Source organism: Lotus japonicus, chromosome 5 (genome assembly GCF_012489685.1).
Source record: "Lotus japonicus ecotype B-129 chromosome 5, LjGifu_v1.2".
NCBI classification, from domain to species: domain Eukaryota; kingdom Viridiplantae; phylum Streptophyta; class Magnoliopsida; order Fabales; family Fabaceae; genus Lotus; species Lotus japonicus.
This window is the reverse complement of record NC_080045.1, coordinates 55,024,334-55,047,397: the sequence shown is the minus strand read 5'-3', so window position 1 is coordinate 55,047,397 and position 23,064 is coordinate 55,024,334. Positions and strand designations below refer to the sequence as shown.

Here is a 23,064-nt window from a genome sequence, read left to right as displayed (position 1 = left end):
GAACGGAGGGAGAGAGTAATATACATAGATTTACCTACCTTTTCAGGTTGGATCCAGTCTCAATGGACTATGGAATTTCAGACTTGACAATTGGGATTCCTCTTTCTCCCCTTTTATTTTGCCTTTTTCACTCCATCTTGCCCTGTCTTGTCTATAAAAGCCCACTCCTACTTTAAATAAAGGCTTAATCCTCAAATTAGTCCCTGTCTTTGTCTCGCCGTCTGATCTAAGTCCCTTACCGGAAAAATTTGTGGAAAAGGTCCTCATCAATGCAAAACGTTTGGAGCAGGTACTCGCGGGAGCCCGAAGCTCCGGCGAGTGATGATTTGACACGCTGACTGGTTTAATGATGCTGACGTGGCATTTTTTTTTAAATTAAGGTTTAGTAATTAACATAAATGAACTATTTCTAATCCTAACCCTAAATTAATTAACCTAATCTAATTAACTCCCCAAATCAAAATAAACCCAAAATCAAAATCCTCAAATCAGAACCAACCATGGAGATCTTCCTATTCCAGTTTCTTCTTCTTCCTCATCACCTCCTTCCTTTGTTCCTATTGTTCCAGCTTCTTCAACCGGGCTATGCCCTCATTTTGTTAGAAAGTGATCAAATTGTTAGCCTAAGACATTAAAAAGACAATAGCCTTAACGATTATTTCACTGTCAGTTTGAAAATCACTCAATATTTAATAAACTTTTCATCATGACTTGGTCCAATTTTACAGAAACAACACTCGATTAGTTTTTTTTAAGCCTGGAAGAAAGAACAATTACAAAGAACAAGAAGAGATGCATCAGTTTGGGAAAAAATAAAATAGAAAATTGTAACTCATGGCTGCCAATTTCTTCTCCTTCTTCCTCAACCTGAAGCACAGCGCAGCAGCCACCACACACAACTCCTTCTCCTCCTCTTTCAAAACAAAGCTTCTGAACCCATCCCTCCCTCACCTGCCACCCACCCCTAAAACCCACCCCCATCCAGAACCCATCGCAACCCACCGCACCTCACCCACAACCCACCCCCATCCCCACCCCACCCTCACCCGCAACCCGCAACATAAACCCACCGCTACCCACCACAGAAATCCACCCTCACCCAAATATTGAGCCCACAAATCAGATCCAGAACAAAGGAGAAGATGAAGAAGTAGAAGACAGATTTGGTATGGGTATGAAACAAAGCTTCCTCTTCTTCTTTTCGATCTGTCTTGCTTCCTCCTCCCTTCGATTTGAGTTTCTTCCTTCTCTCTTCGATCTGGGTTTCTTACTCCTTCTCTTCGATTTGGATTTCTTCCTCCTCTCTTCGATCTGACCGTGAATGCTATTGGTGAGCCGGTTGCAGGGTTCGAACGAGAGTCTGGCTCAGGGTTTCAAGGCGAAGGAGGTGTCGCAGGTTGAGATGGAAGCTGCTAATGACATTCTCTCAACCTCTTCTTTTGATCTGCAAGCAGCTCTTGGCTGTGTTCAAAGGAGGAAGAACCGTCTTCTGTAGATTGTTTTTATTTTAGGGTTAGTTTGTTAATTGTTTTGGTTAATTAAGTTTTAGGGTTAGTTTTGTCAATTGGTTTTAATTTTTTTTAAATAAAATAAAAATTCTGATGTGTTGTTTATTTTTTATTTTTTTTAATGCCAAGTCAGCATCATTAAACCAGTCGGCGTGCCAAATCATCACTCGCCGGAGCTTCGGGCTCCGGCGAGGACCTGCTCTAGACGTTTTGCATTGATGAGGACCTTTTCCACAAATTTTTCCGGTGAGGGACTTAGATCAGACGGCAACACAAAGACAGGGACCAATTTGAGAATTAAGCCTTAAATAAACACAATACTATATATCAATTTCCAGTTGATATATATTTATTACCCTACCCCATCTTGGTCTTTTAAATTTGATTGATTTTGAATAAATTTTTATGATACCTCTCTACCCTTCTCATCCTCTCCCCTCCTGTGTCATGTATATATATAGATCACACACCATGCCACCTTCTCCAACCAATTTTATCTACACACCCTCCAACTGTTTCTTCAATTGCTCCATATCGACAATTCTTATATATACTTCATCGCTATATTCTTAAATAGCAATGGTTGCGCCTTCTCCAACCTCGATGAGGGTGAGGACCAGGAAAACAAAAGCCGTGGGGATTCCGACAATCGACCTTTCCATGGAAAGGTCAGAGTTGTCGGAACAAGTGGTGAGAGCATGTGAGGAATATGGTTTCTTCAAGGTGGTGAACCACAATGTGCCGAGAGAGGTGGTTTCCAGATTGGAAGAGAAGGGAACGGAGTTTTTCTCCAAAAGCACTTCTGAGAAGACTCAAGCTGGTCCTGCCACTCCTTTTGGTTATGGCTGCAGAAATATTGGGCTAAATGGTGATATGGGTGACCTTGAGTATCTCCTTCTCCATACAAATCCTCTTTCTTTCACAGAGACATCCAAAACCATAGCAAATGACCCTACCAAGTTCAGGTATTACTTAATTAATTGTCTAGCTAGCCAGCAATTTTATTATAGTACTCTGTTTTTTTCATTCTGTACTCAACAACAGAACTGATTCCATGATTTGCGTCATAACTTTCATATAATAATAAGGGGGGAAAGGGTAGAATAGGGCCCCCTTTAGAAGAGTTCAATTGTACTTATATTATATAGTAGGTACAAATGTTTGAGAAAACCTATATGTAAATAGTTACAATGACATACTCATATGAGCTTATGCATTAAACAACTCAAGTTAAGCATTTACACATACATATACGCCCTTTTTGACTTGTAGTATAAACGCTTATTCAAGTGTTTGAAAGAACTTATAATTTAACCGTAAATTGTTTTAAGCTTATTTTGATTAACTATGCTGAATAGTTAGTGCTTACCTTTAGTATATTTTGACCTTATTTCAATATTTCTCAAAATAACTTATAAATAAATGTTTATGCAACAAACACTATTTTGCTATATCTGAGAATTCGGGTTAGGGTTAAGTCTAGTCCAAAAGCTAGCTCAAACTGGTGAGAGTTTCCTAACTCTCTGATAAAGACTATTTTAGTCATTATCTATAATTAATGAGATTTCTCAATACATCCCTCACACCCATGACTAAACATCAAAATGTGTCATTTTCACGAATGAACATCCAAGTTTAACTTATTTACGAGTGATCTATAAAAAATGGTGTAAGAAAAACTCCAATATTATTTTAGAATTGACCTAATTCTAAAAAAAATAAAATTGGTCAGAGGTAATGTTTGTTCTATTGATAAGAACTATTTTAATCATATATTTCTGGATAATAAAAAACTTCTAAACATCATAAGAAACCTATTTTAAGCTATTTGTGCACACTTGTAATAATAGAGGTGAGCTTTGCAATTAATTTACTTTATTGGTATGAGAAAGGGAGTAGGGTATGGGGAATAATCCATCATCTGTCTGTGTCTAGTAAGTGCCAAGCAGGCTGGTAAAGGCTTGCTGTAACACTCTGACGAGCTTGTCATAACTTTTTGATTTCCTTTTTTTGGGTTATTCTTGTTTCTATTTCATTTCTTTTTTTGGTCTGCATATTTCTGTTTCATATATTGATTTAACATATTGGCATTGCAGTAATTAACATCTCAAACAATTGACTCTGGACTGGTAATGTCAATATATTAATTAATGTGCGTCTATAAACAGGACATTTTTGTCAATTTCTTTTAGGACATAAGTATAATATTATTGATAGACAACAACTGCATTTTTCTTTCGTATTTCAAATCATTATGCTGCATAAAAATTTACAATTTGTTCAATATTTAATAATTTATTAGCAAAGCTCGATCATTTTGTCGCAGCTTATACCATTTATTTAATCAATATGTATAATTAGTGTTTTCTTGTGGTTGATTCAGCTACACGATAGAGACTTCAACACCTGTGAATTAGTTGGAGACCACTCTAATCATCAGGGATGGGCTCCATCTTGGCTTCTATTCATTTTAATTTTTAATCATCATTTTTATTTCCTTTTTTATAAATATGTTAAATATATAGACTCTCTATCACACTTTCCTTTTATAATATATAAATATATAACATCACACAACAATTAATATCCTGACTTATTTTTTGATATTTGTATCATTGTAATATGAAATTTAGAGTTCAAATGGTACACACGTGCACAAAGAATGGTTATACCATACAATCTGTTGATTTTTTTGGGGGTCTTGATCTTTAGTCCCTGACTGGTAGTGTGCACATTCCGATACCTCATTATTGATTATTGTATATAGCAATAGCAATTATAATGATATTTTTATGCTCTTTTCTTTTGAGGTATCTTAACCAAAAAGTAGTTTGAGAAATTATTGACGAAATTTTTATTTTAATTAGTTAAACAATCACAAGTCTCAACCAATTAATCATGCAAAGGTGATGAGAGAGCCACGTAAGAGATACAGAATCACCTGTACTTAAAACATCAGCAAAAACTTCATTATGTCAAGAGAATCTACCTGACTGCATTATGCAAGAATTTAAAACTAAAATCTTCTTCACTGAAATCATGCATAATTAAGCAGAATTTTCAGCTACAAATTCTTCATCCATTAGCACAATTGTGCCCAATGATTTGTCAACCGAAGAGGGTCCAAGTACATGCATCCACAATTTTTTTTTTTGAAGAAACCGCCTAGCTTATTTGTCCTAACATTTTCAGATTGAGCCAATGACAATCGAGATTAAGATTATATGTTCTCAAATGATGTTTTATTTCATGTGTCATTCATGAGATTGTGTTGTATTAATTAAATTTTGTTTCAATTAACGCGACACATTTTGATTGATTGAAATAAAAAATGAAACAGGGAAATTAATAACTCAACACTATCAAATCAAGGATTAATACAGAAAGGACTTTTCCCTTCTTCAATCTAAGAAATGGGAAATTAAATATAATATATATCATGTGACCCTCCATATGTCTTTGCTTGCTAGTCTCACAAGTTCAAGTTAACAACAAAAATATTTACTAGATGAAAATGAGTGACATGAGTCATGACTCTGATTCTGTTCTCCAATTGCAGTTGCGCAGTGAGTGATTACATAGAAGAAGCAAAAGAACTAGCATGCAAGATTCTTGAGCTTGTAGCAGAGGGCTTGTGGGTCCCGGACAAATTTTCACTGAGCAAGTTTATCAAAGACGTGGATTGTGATTCAGTGCTAAGGATTAATCACTACCCTCCAGTGAACAAGAATCAGGACCAATATGAACAACTTGATCAAGCACGGGTTGGATTTGGCGAGCATTCTGACCCTCAGATCTTAACCATCATGAGGTCCAACAACGTCGGCGGCCTTCAGATTGAGACCCCTGACGGGTTGTGGCTCCCGGTCTCTCCTGACCCTAATGAATTCTTCGTCATGGTTGGCGATGCCCTTCAGGTTAGTTGCTTCTTAACCAATTTAGTAACGGATCCAGAAACTTTATATCGTGAAGGCAACATATTTATATATTTATTTATTTTTGTAGGTGTTGACAAATGGAAGGTTTGTGAGCGTGAGACACCGGGCTTTGACAAACGCGGCGGAGGCGAGAATGTCAATGATGTACTTTGCAGCGCCACCTTTGAATTGGTGGATCAGTCCACTGCCAAAGATGGTGACACCGCACAATCCAAGTCTATATAAGCCTTTTACATGGGCCCAATATAAACAAGCAGCTTACTCTCTCCGATTAGGTGATACTCGCCTTGATCTCTTCAAGGTTCAACAAAAAGAAGATACATCCATTGTTGATATACTTGTACAACCTAAGTAGTCACTATATAGATAGCAACATCAGCAGGAGTTATTGATGTTTCATATCCCCTTATTCTATATTTTTTGTTCCTTGTTTTATAGCCTTTATAATTTGATAGTGTTTTATAAGGTTACCTTAGGAATTTTTTGGGGATTTACAGTGGGGAGAAGTGTTTCACCTTAGTTGGATCTGTTGTAAAATATAGGCAACATTTTAAGTGTTATATATACAAGGGGATTTTGACATGAAGAATGATGAAAATATCAATGAATTAAGCAGCACCATCATTTATTTATATAGGGTTCTGTTTCTTGTGTGTTTCAAGATAATTATTAGTAGCATAAAGTCATCATGTAGGGTTGGACAACATGATTGCTTGTACTTCTTCCGTTTCAAAATAACTGTCTACTTTATCTAAAACACACATATTAAGAAGTGTAATTAATTTTGGTAACTTTTAGAAAAATGATTAATTTTTTTAAAATAACTTCTATTAGTACTTATCAACATGAAGTTTGAGAAACATTAACAAGACAAGTAGGGCAAAGTCATACAAGACAGGTCCAATTGGGCTTGAGGGGAGTATTGAAATTAAAAAGAAGTCTCACATCAGTGGGAATGTTAGAAATCCAACTGCTTAAAATTTTTGGACCACACAACACACTCACCTCATACTAGAGGAATCTTTTTGATCCGTGCTTCCAAATCTAACAATATTATGCTGTCGTCGGTAGACAGTGAAAGAACACAAAACCAGCTGCTAGAACTTGAAAGTCAAATTTGTTTTTCACGCACAGCACAAACCAAATCTGTTCAGTCTCCGACATATACAAATCTTGGGGACCAATCAAGGCCAGGTAACGCTCAAAGAAGTTAGGATGCAGCTTCTAAAGTTTCTCTCTTGAAAACTAATCTTTTAGTCTTAGATACCAATTGATGTTGAGGTTCACAACTAGTAATTGAAGGTTCCTATCAATAGGTTTGGCAGAGCAAAACAGGAGAGATATGAACTTGCTATTTTGACATATAAGAAGCTTTGCAACAAAAGCAACTTCTTTTTTCTCAGCTTTTGTGTGTCTACTTGATTTTATCTTTGTGGTTTCATGGTATATCTAAACATGCGCTAAATTGTGCGTGATAGGGCCGACTTAAGGGTAAAGCCATCCAAATTTTAAAAAAAAAATTACTAAGTAAAAAATGCTCTAATTTTTTTTACTAAGTTAAAAAAGCCCAAAAAAAGGTCACACTTTAAAATTTATTGTATGCCACAGTTAGTGTTGGGTCGACCCTAGTGGATGTGGTGATTATTCTAGGATATGAGAAAAACTTTGATATTGTGGCTACAATTGCTTGCTTATTGTCGAATACTGTTTCGTTGACATTTGAAACACACCTACATTTAGTGAGATACTAGAAGAAAAGGGGGAAATTAAATTAGAGATATGATAAATGTCTTGATGAGATAAAAATAAAAGTGTTTTGAGCTACCTAGAAAATCACATTTTACCAACATTTCAGTGTTTAACACGTGTTTATAAAATGGTTTTAGTGTCATTGTCATTTGATCATTCTTTGTTCTTTTGGTTGGAGAGTTAAATTCTGATGCAGATAAGAAGAAGGAAAAAAACGAAGAAGCAATGATATAGGCCAATTCCAATCAGGCAAAGAAAGCTGTCATGACTAGAAATTGAAATGAAGTTTTGGGTGTCTAATTTATGGTCTTACCAACTTTGGCAAAGAATTAAGTCACAGTTGTTCATTAATTTGTGAGCTCATTCAAATGGTAGGTTCAACTAGACACTGACCTGAAACTCTGAAAGGTTATACTATATTTTCTCATGAGGCTGTTCAACGCTCTCCTGACCTACATAACTGAAAAAGAGAAAAGTCTTAGGTGGCCAACTATTGCCAGAACTTGGAGGGTCATCCGAGCTACATGAAAAAGTTTGGTACACAAAGTATATCATAAGTTAAACTCACAGTGAATGAATAAACTGCTTTAGACTTCTCCATTTTTATTTTGAAATCATTCCCATCAACCAACAATCTTATATGATTTCTGGTTTAAGCCCAATTCTGTGATTACATTATATAACCAGTTGTCTTGATTTGGCGAGAAAATAGTAGAAGCGTGGAAGAGTTAACTTTGAGTTTTATGATTATTTAATTTGACAAGCATTCAAGAGTGTCTCCATGAGTAACAACTAACAACTAACAAGTCCCCCTTCAAATTTAAATATTGAAAACATGTATAAGGGTGAAGAGCAGAGCAAAACCCTGCATATATATATGATGTCTCATTCTTCCATCTAATCTATGTCTGTCTACACCTTGACAACAAATGTACCATCTCTACAATGGCTTCAATTTTGCTATTGCTTGAAGCTTTAATAAGATGCTGTCATCATGAACTTCTACTACAGTGTCCGAGGTGTAAGGGGAAAGAGACAATAGATTTGACATCTATTACTGAGGTGAACAAGCAGGGGAAAGCATCCACCAGCATGGACAACTTAGATCACTTTTGTGGTTTTCTGAATGATTACAAAGAAGAGACCAAACCCTGGAAATTAGCAGAGTGTTCCATTTGGCCTTAAAATTAATCAAACATTATGACATTCTGATGTTCCTCTCCATCTTACCCTACATTGTATTTTCAATTCATATCCCAACAATGAAGACAGAATTTGATGCTTTTGTAGGAAGCATCAAGCTTGTCCAGCGTGGTGTTTTATTGGTCCTTTCCTCCATCATAAGTTCATAACCGCATCAAATAATATTGTCTTTTATTCTTTCTTCCATTCAAGAAGACATATACTGTCGCTTAATTTGAAAGTCCAAAGGGAAATTATGAAGATGAAGACAGTTAGCAGTGCATTATGTATCTGTTGATGGTGAGACAAATATATGAATAACATATTTAATTAGTTATGCAATTAATTAAGAGCCTCATAATCAATTTTAGAGAAAAGCTATGAATAGTGTGTTTGGATGAGTGCACACGTTAGAAACTTTTTGGAAAAACCACGGAGGATTCAAAATCATGATGATGGACATAGACAACTTCTCTTAGCTTTTACTTTTGTTCACCATAATTTTCAAATAAGTTTCTAAATATGTACCGAGAGATGAACACACAATCCAAAGTAGTTAGTCATAAGTTACATTTTATAACTTCTCACTAGAAGTGATTATGGAGTTTCCTACTACATAACCAAACACACTAACAATGTAGTGCTATTTTTTTTTGTTGGGGACCCCATTTGATACCTAGGAATTTTGAATCCCACTTTCTAAGGCAGTGAACGCAGAAGAAACATCACTTCAACACAATTAAAAATAACAGTGACTTTTAAATTACCGTACTTTAGATTATGTGTGTCCCCAACCAACCTAAACACAATAGTAGAGCTCTTATTATTTTCAAGTAGTTAAAACTTAATTGAAGCAAATTATTTGTAGATATAAATCTAGCATTGATGAACATTGATAAGTTGTGGAAATTCAGAAGTTGAGATCATGGCTTAGGGGTTAATGAGCCAAGTGTCTCCTTCAATGAAGTTCATCCCAATAAAAGGTTTGGCCTCTTCATCTGTAAGCACTCTAGCCCATGGCACTCTTCCGCTCAAGTTAGCTCCCGGCCCACTGCACTTGTACTCTCCATAATATACCCTCCTGCAACACACACAAACAATAAAACAAATTCATTGTGTAATTTGTGTAAAGACAAGGATTATGGAGACTATGCTTCTGCATTGTACTTACTGGTCCCTCTTTTGGTCACCCCAATCACTCCATCCTCTTGGGTGGACTATCTTGTCCATGTAGGTGTAAGAAAAAACAACTCTTGAATAATCTCCCCATGCTCTTCCAAGATACACCTGTCCACTGCCTGTTATAACACTGTTTTTGAACGAAAAGCCGCTTTCCAATGATGAATTTGTACGCTTTTGTGCAGTGATGGAAGCCACTTTCTTGGTTATGGAACTCAGATAGCAGTTCTGTATGTCAATTGAATCAAGCACTTTAGCCTTCAATTTTACTTTATTTTTTGGGGCCAGCAAGCCCATGACAAGTTATCATAATGCATGTTTGGAAATCCTTAAAAAAAAGCTATCATCAATTCTGGTAAGAAGCTTCTTGTGAGTGCAAGAATTGGTTCTGAGAAAAATAAGCTGATATAAGCATCCTTATTCAAGTTTATAATATTAAGCCCAACTAGGCCAGGAAAACCCATCTATTATAGTTTTTTTATATTGTCAAAGGCCATCTATATAAAGTTAACTTGAGCTGGAAGTTAGTGTCTTTTGGACCTTGATCAAACCCATGTCTCAATTAGTTAATTAGCAAAGGCAGGTCCACACCCAAAAAATAACAAAAGTTTGAAACAAAAGAACCTTCATAAAGATAAAAAGAGAAGCAAATCAAAAGACAAAAAGACCTCATAAAGGGACTTCCCAGAGCCGAAGATGAAATCAACAGAGCCTTGAATAGAGCAATTGTTGAAGTAGTGAAGACCTTTGTGATCATAAAGTGTGTCTTGAGCCCCATAGAAGCTGCAATTGTAAAATGCAGCTTTGGTTCCTGAGATGCGAAGCGCCACTGCTTGTCCCCCCACTGATCCAATGACATGCCCAGCAGTGTTCTGTTTTAGCATGCAATTAGAGGTGTTATTAGCATTTTTCATTATGTTATGAAGGTCTATTTCCTTGTTCAAGAAAATAAACTTGGATAAAAGTAACTTGTATTTATTAATAAGGAAGTTTATTGTTATGAAGTCAGGGGAAACAAATGAAGAAGGAATTAATGAAAAGGGCATAATAGACAAAGAGGTGGGTCACGTGGCACATGACAATGAGAAACAGAAATTGAGAAGAAGCACTAGAGAGAAAATAACCAATTCTCAATTGAGGGATTACGTGTGTGGCTGAGAGGGATATAAGCATGGTTGGGGGAATGAGAGAGGGTGGGGAATATTGTGGACTCACCTCTCTTCTCTAGTCTAGTCTCTGTGTCTCTTCTGAGTGTTGTTATCTTTTAGTTATTTCCATTCCATAGAAACTCTACATCCATTGTAAGAAATTTCATACAGAAATACAGAAAAGTTTACCCACGTACTCTATACTGGTACTGTTATCCACTATAATTCAGAAAATTCTCTTAATTGCTTGTTTGTTCTTTACATTTGGTGCTTTCATTGACCTCCATGGCTGAGAACACAAGGTTGAAGGAATTGTCTGCTGATGTGAAACGGCTTATGGAATTGATGGAGAAACGAGATCTGCAATATTCTGAGCGATTTGATCAGATTGATGCTGCAATGGGCAATCTCGGTCAGATTCTCGCCGATGGCGGCTCGAACTCAAGTCGACCTGTGCAGCCATTTCAGGTAAGGAACATTAAGCTTGATTTCCCACGTTTTGATGGTAAGGATGTGTTGCAATGGATTTTTAGGGCTGAACAATTTTTTGATTATTACAAAACCCCTGATGAGCAACGTTTAACGATTGCTGCGGTCCATATGGAGAAAGATGCTGTGCCATGGTTCCAAATGATGAATCGAAACAATCCATTTCAGTCCTGGAAGGGTTTCACCAAATCATTGGAGCTGGAATTCGGTCCATCCCCTTATGATTGTCCACGAGCTACTATGTTCAAGTTGTCGCAATCTGGGTCTGTGAATGACTATTATGTTGAGTTCACCGCTCTTGCTAATCGAGTTTATGGAGTTAGTTCTGAAGCATTGGTTGATTGTTTTGTGAGTGGGTTGAAAGATGATATCAAACGGGAAGTGATTGCTCAATGCCCCACTTCCTTACTCAAAGCTGTGTCTCTAGCCAAACTCTATGAAGAAAAATATATCAAACCAAAACCAACTTATCCAAGTTCATTTCCCAGAACTCAAAACCAATCATACAGAACTCCCACCATGGCTCCAATCTTACCAACACCAAACCTTAAACCTACCACACAACCTCAACGAAATTCTAATGTCAAAACCATGTCTCCTGCTGAGATGCAATTGCGCAGAGAAAAAGGCCTCTGTTACACATGTGATGACAAATTTTCCTTCAATCACAAGTGCCCAAATAAGCAGTACTTGTTTTTGCAATTGGTGGATGATGATAACATCACTGCTGAACCTGAACCTCCTGACAATTCTGTTCAAGATGGTGGGCAAGAAATACTTGAGCATCATTTATCTTATAATGCTTTAAAAGGTTCTACGGGTTTAGGAACTATGAAGTTTCAAGGATTGATTAATGGTCTTCAGGTGCAGATTCTCCTAGACAGTGGCAGTTCTGATAATTTTTTGCAACCAAGATTGGCTCATTGTCTCAAGTTACCTGTAGAACCTGTTGCGGAATTCCCAGTAATGGTGGGCAATGGTCACTCTTTAGCTGCTGAAGGACTGATTAAGGAAGTCCAAGTCCAGGTTCAGGGTCACACTCTTAAATTACCTGTTTATCTTCTGCCAGTTTCAGGTGCTGATTTAGTTTTGGGAGCTACTTGGCTTGCCACATTGGGCCCTCACATTGCAGATTACAGTGCTCTCACCATAAAGTTTTATCTGAATGGTCAGTTTGTAACACTTCATGGAGACCAACCTCAGTTACCATCTGCAGCTCAATGTCATCATCTCCGGAGGATGAGTAACACACATGCTATTGCAGAGTTATTCACATTGCAGTTTCAGCTTGTTGACACCTCACATGATCAGTGGTTGGACCTTCCTGATGATATGGAACCTGAATTAGCTCTACTGTTGCATAATTACAGGATCATATTTTCTCAACCTGTTGGCTTACCACCACCGAGATCACAGGATCATTGCATTCCCTTGCTTCCCGACAGCACTCCAGTTAAAGTGCGACCTTATAAATACCCACATAGTCAGAAAGAGCAAATTGAAAAAATGGTGCAGCAAATGTTAGAGGAAGGCATCATAGTTCCAAGTAGAAGTCCTTTCTCTTCTCCTATTGTATTAGTCAAAAAGAAAGACGGAACTTGGCGGTTTTGTACAGACTACAGGGCTCTAAATGCAATCACGGTGAAGGACAGTTTTCCTATTCCTACTGTGGAAGAATTATTGGATGAGTTATTTGGAGCACAATATTTTTCTAAACTTGATCTTAGATCTGGGTACCATCAAATACTGGTGAACAACAATGATAGGTATAAAACAGCATTTCGGACACATCAAGGACACTATGAATGGCTTGTGATGCCATTTGGGCTAACCAATGCCCCTGCCACCTTCCAAAGCTTGATGAATGATGTGTTTAAAGAATTATTAAGGAAATCAGTTTTAGTTTTCTTTGATGATATTCTGGTATATAGTTCATCATGGTCTTTGCATTTACATCATTTAGAGATGGTTTTACAAATTCTGCAGCAGCATTCCTTATATGCTAAACTGTCCAAATGTTCTTTTGGACTCACTGAGGTTGATTACTTGGGTCATACGGTTTCGGGACAAGGAGTAGCAATGGATAAGACTAAGGTTGAAGCAATATTAACTTGGCCCATTCCCAATTCTGTCAAACAGCTGAGAGGATTTCTTGGGCTTACAGGTTACTATAGACGATTTATAAAAGGGTATGCAACGATTGCAACTCCTTTGACAAACTTGTTGAAGAAGGCTAGTTTCTCTTGGGATGATCAAGCAACTGCTGCTTTTAAGTCATTACAGTTTGCTATCACTAGTGCCCCTGTACTAGCTCTACCAAATTTTTCTCAGCCTTTTATATTGGAGACTGATGCCTCCGGGACGGGTATTGGAGCTGTACTAAATCAAGGAAAACACCCTATAGCTTTCTTCTCTAAGAAATTAACACCAAGGATGCAAAAACAATCTGCTTATGCAAGAGAATTCTATGCTATTACAGAAGCAATTGCTAAATTTCGTCACTATTTGCTGGGCCATAAGTTCATCATTCGTACCGATCAAAAGAGTCTCAGCAGTCTTTTTGAGCAACCGTTGCAAACACCAGAACAGCAAGCGTGGTTACATAAATTTTTGGGTTATGACTTTACCATTGAGTACAAACCTGGTAGAGAAAACCTTGCAGCTGATGCTCTTTCCCGGTCTTGTTTCATGGCATGGTCACAACCAAAGCTAGAAATTCTCCACTGTCTAAAAGAAGCCATTGCTGCTGATTCAAAACTCACTGAGGTGTATAAGTTGTGCATTCAAGGTAAACCGCCCGATCTTCATTATTCAGCACATGATGGGCTATTATATTGGAAAGGAAGATTAGTGATTCCACGGGACCATTCTATGATCCAACAAATATTGCATGAATACCATAGTTCTCCCTTGGGTGGTCACTCCGGCATCACAAGGACACTAGCTAGAATTGCGTCTCAGTTTTTTTGGCAAGGAATGCACAAAGATGTTAAAACATATGTGCAAGAGTGCCTCATTTGCCAACAGGCCAAGTCTGCTACTACACTCCCAGCAGGCTTATTACAACCTTTGCCAATCCCAATGCAGATTTGGGACGATTTAGCCATGGATTTTATTACAGGTTTGCCTCCTTCTAATGGCTTCACAGTTATTATGGTGGTCATTGATAGGTTATCAAAGTATGGTCATTTTGCTACATTGAAGACTGATTATTCTAGCAAACAAGTGGCTGAGTTATTTCTCAAAAACATTGTGAAATTACATGGTTTTCCAAAGACAATTGTCTCTGACAGGGATAAAGTTTTCACAAGTCAATTTTGGCAACACTTATTCAGGTTGAGTGGCACTACCTTAGCTATGAGTACAGCCTACCATCCTCAATCTGATGGCCAATCTGAAGTTGTAAACAAATGTATTGAAATGTATTTGAGGTGTTTCACTTTTGAGAAACCCAAGAGCTGGACTGAGGCACTCCCATGGGCTGAATATTGGTATAATACTTCATTCCATTGTAGTATGAATATGACTCCCTTCAAGGTAGTTTATGGAAGGGACCCTCCCACTATTTCTAAATATGTTCAAGATGCCAAAGACCTTCCATCCTTACAGGAATTGCTTCTGCAAAGAGATATCATTTTGTCTCAATTAAAGGGAAACTTGTTAAAGGCCCAGGCAACTATGAAGAAATATGCTGATCAGAAAAGGGTGCATAAAGAGTTTCAATTAGGTGACTTGGTGTTGGTCAAATTACAACCTTATAGACAGCATTCAGTGGCATTGAGGAAGAATCAGAAATTGGGTCTCAAGTATTTTGGACCATTTCCAATTGTGCAGAAAATTGGACAGGTTGCCTACAAGTTACTGCTTCCTCCTTCAGCAAAAATACACCCAGTATTTCATATTTCACAGCTGAAACAATGCAGAGGAGGACACCACATATCTTATGTTCCTCTACCATTTAAAACAAATGAAGTAGGCCCTGTTTTATACCCTCAGTTAGTATTAGACACTAGAACCATCATCAGAGGCTCTCAACAAATTTTTCAAGTCTTGATCCAATGGGAAGGACTAGACTCTACACAAGCAACATGGGAAGATGCTAAGGAATTCAACCAATCTTATCCAGACTTCAACCTTGAGGACAAGGTTGTTTTTAATGGGGAAGGAAATGTTATGAAGTCAGGGGAAACAAATGAAGAAGGAATTAATGAAAAGGGCATAATAGACAAAGAGGTGGGTCACGTGGCACATGACAATGAGAAACAGAAATTGAGAAGAAGCACTAGAGAGAAAATAACCAATTCTCAATTGAGGGATTACGTGTGTGGCTGAGAGGGATATAAGCATGGTTGGGGGAATGAGAGAGGGTGGGGAATATTGTGGACTCACCTCTCTTCTCTAGTCTAGTCTCTGTGTCTCTTCTGAGTGTTGTTATCTTTTAGTTATTTCCATTCCATAGAAACTCTACATCCATTGTAAGAAATTTCATACAGAAATATAGAAAAGTTTACCCACGTACTCTATACTGGTACTGTTATCCACTATAATTCAGAAAATTCTCTTAATTGCTTGTTTGTTCTTTACATTTATGTACCTCAAATTTGATGTTGATGGCAATAAAATAACTAGCATCCACAGCAACAGTTGCACTCCGGAATGTCCCTAATGGAGCTCCATTGCTTCCAGTGACAGAAGCTGTATCATTTCCAGTAATGGTTGGTGGATCCAAAGCATCCCCTAAGAATGTAATGAATGGCAATGTTCTTGGGATCATCACTTTCTCCCTAAAAATCAATTAATTAATCATCATACCAAGTTAATTAATTTCTTTGTAACACACTATGAATTGTGATCTCCAACATTGACAAATTTCAATTCAACGTGTACTACATACCTATAAACACCGGGGGCAATCATCACTATGACTCTCCTAGTGTTTCGCGGCGGAATGCTATTAATAGCTTCTGTAATGGTTTTGAAATCACCAGCACCATCTTGGCTAACTGTAATTCTAACTTTGTCACTCTCAGCCTGCCTCAGTTTCAAATCTGGTGCAGCCAAGTTCCATTTGGTTCCCAAAACGGTCTTTTTCTGATGATAACTCTTGACGTTCCAAGATATCCACTTGTCAAAATCGTCTGAGCTGGTAGTAGTGATGTATAACGATGAAAGAAGAAATAAAATGACATGGAAATGGATTTTCAGAATCATGGTAAGGTAAAGCTAGTGATACTAAACTTGCTATTTCAAGACCAAGCTAGCACTTGATTATAATTTAAAATGCAAGTAAGTGCATACACACACACACACACACAAAATGGCCTATTTATTTATTTTTGTTCTTGGCCCCTCTTTTGATCAGAAAGGACCTAATATGTAGTGGGGACTAAGCATTTTCTAGAACAAAATCAGAGACTCATAGGGTACGATGTTGAAGAAGGAGTTTGGGGCCCCAATTCTCAAACTATATCATCAATGTGTAAGGCGCATTGGCCTCCATTGGGGATGAATTGGAAGAAAATTGGCGAAGGTCATAGCTGTATTCCATTTTTAAAAGTACAAAATGTAGTGGTCACAGCCTCACAGGGCCAGTTTATCACCAAACTCATTCTATATATCAACAGATATGGGGGTTGTGGGTACATAGGAGTTTGTTTTTAATTTATTTGGGTTTTATTGCATCAGGCTTACGTAGCATGTTGATCACACCACAGAGTTGTGCTTGCTTTAAGGTTTGATGTCCCATTTGCCTAAGAGCATCTCCAATGCTAGTTCTTATTTCTTAGTTCTTAACACTATTTATATGGGCCCGTATTGCCACATGTGTTTAAGCAACTCTTAAGTAATTTTGCTCCAACCATGAGTTATTAGTTCTTAGTTCTTACTACTATTCATTTGGTAGAGCTGTCAATATGGGTTCCAACCCGTCGAGTTGGCTCGACGGGTTGGCTAAATGAGCCGGGTTGGGTTGGTTAAATTCCAGCTCGAATAGAACTCGGGTTAGTGCAACCCGGCTCGTTTAACCCGCGGGTTAAACGGGTCAACCCGCGGGTCAAGCGAGCCAACCCGTCGGGTTAGAGTTATTTTTTATTAAAACAATTATTTTATTTGTCTTTAATTTAAGGTTAGTTTTATGGATTACTTTTAGATAGAAAAATGGAAATTTTCATTTCTTTAAATTTGAGACAATTTTTTGTGTTTTATTTATTGTTATTCTATTATTTATCTTATTTTAAATGTGACAGTAAAATAATTGTATTTTTAAATCTTGTCAACTAAATTATTTTACTATATTTTGTAACCAAAAAGTTACTTTACTATATTTCAAATGTGACATACAAATTAATGGGTTGATAAACCTCTTTCTTATGAGTTGTTACCAATTTCTTCAAGTATTTTTGTGAAATTATTTTTTTAAAACATTTTCTAATCCAATTTATCTATGTTTTATATTTGTTTCACCCAACCCGCGAGCCAGCCCGCCAACCCGCGAGCTCGTAGCGAGCCGGGTTGGGTTCATATTTTCCTGGCTCGTTAAGGCCCCGGGTTGACACAACCCAACCCGTTTTCAACCCAACCCATACGGGCTGACCCATATGGGCCGGACTGACCCGTATTGACAGCTCTATCATTTGGTCTCATCAACCACATTATTTATACTTTTTTTTCCATAAAGTAATAAAACAAAACTCATAAAGTAATTTGGATGAGAGAGAAATAATTAATATTTTAAGCTAAGAACTCAAAAAGCAAAACATCTTATATAAGAACTGAGTTCTTATTTTTAAGAACTAAGGAGTCCATGTCAGCACCTCAAATGGTAAAATTCTTAGTTCTTAGTTCTTAACTTCAAAATAAGAACTAAGAACCTTGCATTAGAGATGCTCTAAGAAAATCTCAATCTTACATACTAATAAAAAAATTAATGTGGAAGGAGTTAACTCTTCGTTCTTTTATAGTACTAATTTTATTTATTATTACATAATAATGATCTTTAAAATAATTTTTCTCTCAATATATATGATTAATAAATTTATGATAAGGTTATATTCGATCTTGTTGCAAAACCGAGTCTTAACAACTTTCATTTTAGAAAAAATCTCGATATGTAGAAGTTGTTGAGACATGTTAAAACAAGATGTATCAATTTATCGACAAGTGAAAATATTATTATTTTTTCAATTTTGATTAACCTTCAGTTAAACTCGGATAAACTACACATTTTTCTTAAATTAAGATCTTGAGAAACATGTCAATTATAACTGAAATAATAAATTATATTCTCCAGGTCAGAAAAAAAAACATCCGCATAATTTTCTTTTTAACAAGCTTACAGATTTTTTCATTATCAAATGATTTAAAATTTTTCTTACTATCTAAAGTCTGACTAAGTATAAGAAGTTTCACTGTCTCAACATTAAATGTTCTATTTAATTAAGATAATTGCAAATTAATGATAGTATAAAATATCTATTATATAATGATGTTCCAAATTTTCATCTTCTTATATATGATAACAATTCTCTATAAAATAAGAGACTTTCATGTCAGGAACTTCAACTTGATGAACACTACAAAATGATATTCATTATCTCTTGATTCTTGAAAAAGATATTTAGTTGTTGACACAAAATCTAAAACATTAACTATATTATGAGAACATTTCTATATAAAATATATATTATCAATAGGAAAAATCAAAATTCGAGGGGAAGTCATGGCCGCTATAAGCCCCTCTTTAGATATGTCTTGCTCCACTTAACTTATAACTTTTATAAAAACAAGGTACAAGGGTCTCACTCTTGTGCTAACCATATTCGCATGATTCAATCTAACAAGGTAGATCCATGATTCAGAGAAAGTAAGGCTAATGCTCTTGAAAGCATAAATTTCCTTCCATCTATTTGTTCAATTTCTGTTTTGTTTGATTGTCTCCAATGTAGCCCGTTTTGTATCAATTTTGTTCTTTAATTTGCTGGGCTCGAAGCCCAATAATTCAACAATAAAAACTTAAAAAAAAAAACTTTTTTGCCAATTATTCATCAACAATTATTTTTCTTAAAACATTCATCAACAATTATGAACTCCATATATAAATATATAATAGACAATTTCTTTGGTACCCTTTTAAAAGTGAAGGGTTCCATACCTTTTAGTCATGTTCTCTCCCCAATAAACTTTTTAAAATTTACAAATTAATTCTTTGTATGGTAAAAAATGAACTATTGGGTACTATATCCTCTTATTTTCAATGGGTACCGAAGCAATGTCCTAAATAATATTCATATAAAAGGACTTCCAAAAAATTTAACTCTTAAGTTTCTTTCTTTAATTTTTTCGGCAATAAAATATAATATTTTTTAAAGTAAAAAAATGTAATAAATATATTGATAAAGATATAGTTAAGGAATACACTCTCCTCAAGGGGATTAAAAGATAAAAACAACGTTCAAAAAAAAGGAGTTAAAAATAAGTTAAAGAAACCAAAAAAATGGATCAAACCTTCATCTACAAGAGCTAAGGATGCATTCTAGCTGAAATCTGAGTTGCAATGTCAAAATGAGCAGCCGTACTCCAAAATAAGTCATTTTCCTACCATGATATTACTTCTGGCCCAATTCATGATGTCATAAGGATTTGAAAACTCCTCTGAAAGCACCATAATCTCTTTCCTTGTTGTCATCGCGTCGTCGTAGTCATCCATTGTTCCCAAACCAGTGCAGGCAGCACGACCTTCTTTATGTATATAATATTTTAAACAGAAATTAACAATATACAATCAATTAATCAGATCTGAAATTGAATGAATATAAAATTAAAATTACGTGCATGTTTTGTTTTAAGTAAACCTAATTGAACACCAATTACATGCTTTTTCCCTTTGTAAAAAAAAAATCAGCTTAGCCGGGTTTTCAAATAAGTGTGAACACCATTTCCATCATCTCCCCTTCTCTTTAGTTGAGACACCACAATTAGTGTGGGACCTTCCTAAGTCAAGTGAAGCCAAGTATAACAAATTAAAAAAACAGTGTCCTTACTCCTTATAATAATTTATTCAGTCGAAAAAACAGTGTTGTTTTATGAGGTCATCTATGACCATACATGTAACTAACACAACATGCGACATCCAAAAGCAAAGAAAAGAACAAAAAGTTAGTTGACTGCCAAATCACGTGTGAAGGAGTCAAGACTCTGAATATCAAATATTGAAGAATTGAAGGCGCTGGTTTCAAAGGTTGCGGCACTTAGTGCTTCTAATGAGAAACCCATTGAACTTAAACCAATATATTATTATTTTTTTGGTTATTAATATATTATTATTAAGGTAACAATGATACATAGATCCCAGTCTTGTTACTCAATTTGTTAATTTCAAACCTCCATCACGTTTTTTATTCTCTTGTTTCTAGATTGATTACAATCCAAAACACGACACCACTAAGGAAGAATTCAAAATATAAACATAGCAAAGGTCAACCCATACACGTACGTCTTTGCAACATGTAGCTTGCTAGTAATTTCAATTTCCTGATTAGATTTTCTCTGTTTCCATAGAAGCAAACCAAACTCCTTATTAATAGAGGAGTGCTACCGTGAACAACGAAGCTCATACACTCATGAACCGTATTTTTACTTGTATTAAAATGTAATATTTAGTATAGCTTATTTACAAAGTTTGATCCTTATGTGTTAAAAATCAATTTGCAAAGAAGTCTTTTTAATTTGTAAACTATTTTTTTTCTTAATCCATAGTATACAAAACCTTATTAATAATGGTGATTAGAAGAATGAGCTACACAACTAGTCTCTCATTTCGTGGGACAATGTATTATCATCATGTAAGAGTGGAAAAATTACAAACAATCAATCATCACCAGTTACTCAACAATGTCATCAATCCAATTTAGCTTGTTACTAACATAATGCCATTAATTCATGTGTTACTTAATATCATATCTTAGAACTTGTTAATAAATGCCTAAGTGTGAAAAAGACTGGATCAAAATTCAAATATCATCAGCAAGCTGCTGCTGCAAGAACCAAATGTTTTCATCCGTCCACAAATTATCTACACCACCAAAACCATTGCCTGGTTCAAATGCTTGCATGTTGTCAGAGTAATTGAATTGCCCCATTTCTGCACTATCTGGTGACCAATTATTACTACCAGCACCACCCATTAAATTGTAAGACACGCTTGATTCTGACAGTGAAGGAGGTTGGACATTTTCAACCCCTGATGAGTAAGATGAAACCTCCAACAACATTTGGGGGTTAGCCATCACACAAGAGTCACTGTGTGCTTGAGTGTTGCTGCAGAAGGTGGTTTGATCATTGGAAGAACCACCAGTAGAGGCATTGATCCTTTCCATGAGGCGCGGCATCCACACGAAACGCAACGCGTCCCTGAACTGTTTGCTGTTAACATCACATTTGAGTTGCCTAGCCAGCTTCACAACCCTGGTCCTCCAATAGTTCTTTATCTCATTGTCTGTTCTCCCAGGCAATTGTTCTGCTATTTTAGACCACCTTCAATTTACATACAACACACATTAATATTAATCATGTTATAGTTTGATCAACTTAACATATAATCTTAATGAATTCATCACTGTTAATTATGTATACATACCGATTGCCCCAGCGCGAATGGAGTTCGAGAATCAAGAGCTGTTCTTGGAGGGTGATGTTCCCACGTCTAACATTTGGACGCAAGTAGTTCAACCATCTTAGTCTGCAACTTTTGCCTGTTCGCTTTAGACCTGAAATTAAAAACATATAATCAAACATTAGCCAGGGTGCATGCCAAGATGTTTAGTTATATAATGATCCCACTAACGAGTAATTGATCATAAAGTCAAAATCAATTTTTTCAAAAATTATGTAATTAGTTTCTGAGTGTCAGAATTAATTCAAGGAAAAAAGATGTTGAGTGCTTGCCTGAGCAGCGAGCGACGGAGTTCCAATGACCTTCGCCATGGATGGAGACGAAGTTGGTAAGAAGAAAATCCTCGTCCTCTGTCCATGAACCTTTCCTTATTGCAGCTTGCTCTTCACTTCCACATGTTGCTGATGAGCCACAATCTGATAAACTTCTCATCACGTGAGTGTACGCTGTCTCCATGTTACACTCAATTAACTTGTATATTGCTTCTGGTTTTTTGTTGGCTTTGGAGTACTAAGAGCAACAAAGAGAGAGGTGGTAGTGAAACAATGTTTTAGTTTATTCGGTTAAGAATATGCAAGAGAAGGTGTTGTTTATATAGAGAGAGGTCAGCGCTGAAGTTGACATTGGATTTAGGAGGATGTGCACTTAAAGTTTAAGGACCTAGTATTTGTCAAAACTAAAAGAGAATTGGGGCTGCCAAGATCGCTGAATAGTTGCAGGGTGTAGAATTGTTAATTGACAATAGGACATTAAACTAGTTTTTCCTCTCAAGTATTTTGACCTTTCTACTTGGAGTTGACCCTTTGACTTTCACACGCGCATATACATAGAACAAGCTTACAAATAATAATATTTTTAAGGACTAGTTGTGTGTATGATCTTTAGATTCTTTACACGTACAGTGGATGTAGGCGGGGTGGAGATTGGCAAAGTACAATGAGATGTATTTGTAAAACGTACTATAACACTCACGATTTCAAAATGAGTAATGCATCTCTAAATAAACTATTAAATATGTATTTATAGATATGGTAAAACCTGTAATTGAGGTATTGGACTTTAATGAAGCTTTTGTGAAAGTTTTATAAGATGATTACTACACTTTAGTAGCTTTGCAATTGTTTAATAAGTCGGCTTTGTTCCAATCGGTGGCTCACTATTGAACGAGATCAATTTTTAGTTTTAGTTATTGTGATGGACTA

The 23,064-nt window shown here is 36.2% G+C and overlaps 4 protein-coding genes across 4 annotated transcripts; 1 reads left to right on the top strand and 3 right to left on the bottom strand.

The window, feature by feature from the left end:
• The first annotated feature begins 1,911 nt into the window (after positions 1 to 1,911).
• Positions 1,912 to 6,078, top strand: LOC130720710 (gibberellin 2-beta-dioxygenase 2). The gene is made up of 3 exons (XM_057571395.1): positions 1,912 to 2,473; positions 5,068 to 5,425; positions 5,514 to 6,078. Exons 1-3 carry the CDS (start codon positions 2,088 to 2,090, stop codon positions 5,799 to 5,801), a joined length of 1,032 nt encoding a protein of 343 aa, XP_057427378.1. The 5' UTR covers positions 1,912 to 2,087; the 3' UTR covers positions 5,802 to 6,078.
• A 3,229-nt stretch (positions 6,079 to 9,307) lies between these two features.
• LOC130719810 (probable pectinesterase 53) lies at positions 9,308 to 10,470 on the bottom strand. Its single transcript, XM_057570416.1, has 3 exons — positions 10,225 to 10,470; positions 9,549 to 9,784; positions 9,308 to 9,458 (listed from the first exon to the last, which is right to left on the bottom strand). Exons 1-3 carry the CDS (start codon positions 10,468 to 10,470, stop codon positions 9,308 to 9,310), a joined length of 633 nt encoding a protein of 210 aa, XP_057426399.1.
• Positions 10,471 to 15,624: 5,154 nt separating this feature from the next.
• On the bottom strand, positions 15,625 to 16,404 carry LOC130719808 (probable pectinesterase 68). The gene is made up of 3 exons (XM_057570415.1): positions 16,088 to 16,404; positions 15,788 to 15,977; positions 15,625 to 15,657 (listed from the first exon to the last, which is right to left on the bottom strand). The coding sequence occupies exons 1-3, from the start codon at positions 16,402 to 16,404 to the stop codon at positions 15,625 to 15,627; spliced, it is 540 nt and encodes a 179-aa protein (XP_057426398.1).
• A 4,613-nt stretch (positions 16,405 to 21,017) lies between these two features.
• LOC130718577 (transcription factor MYB108-like) lies at positions 21,018 to 22,410 on the bottom strand. Its single transcript, XM_057569187.1, has 3 exons — positions 22,135 to 22,410; positions 21,827 to 21,956; positions 21,018 to 21,723 (listed from the first exon to the last, which is right to left on the bottom strand). The coding sequence occupies exons 1-3, from the start codon at positions 22,316 to 22,318 to the stop codon at positions 21,201 to 21,203; spliced, it is 837 nt and encodes a 278-aa protein (XP_057425170.1). The 5' UTR covers positions 22,319 to 22,410; the 3' UTR covers positions 21,018 to 21,200.
• Between the last annotated feature and the right edge of the window lie 654 nt (positions 22,411 to 23,064).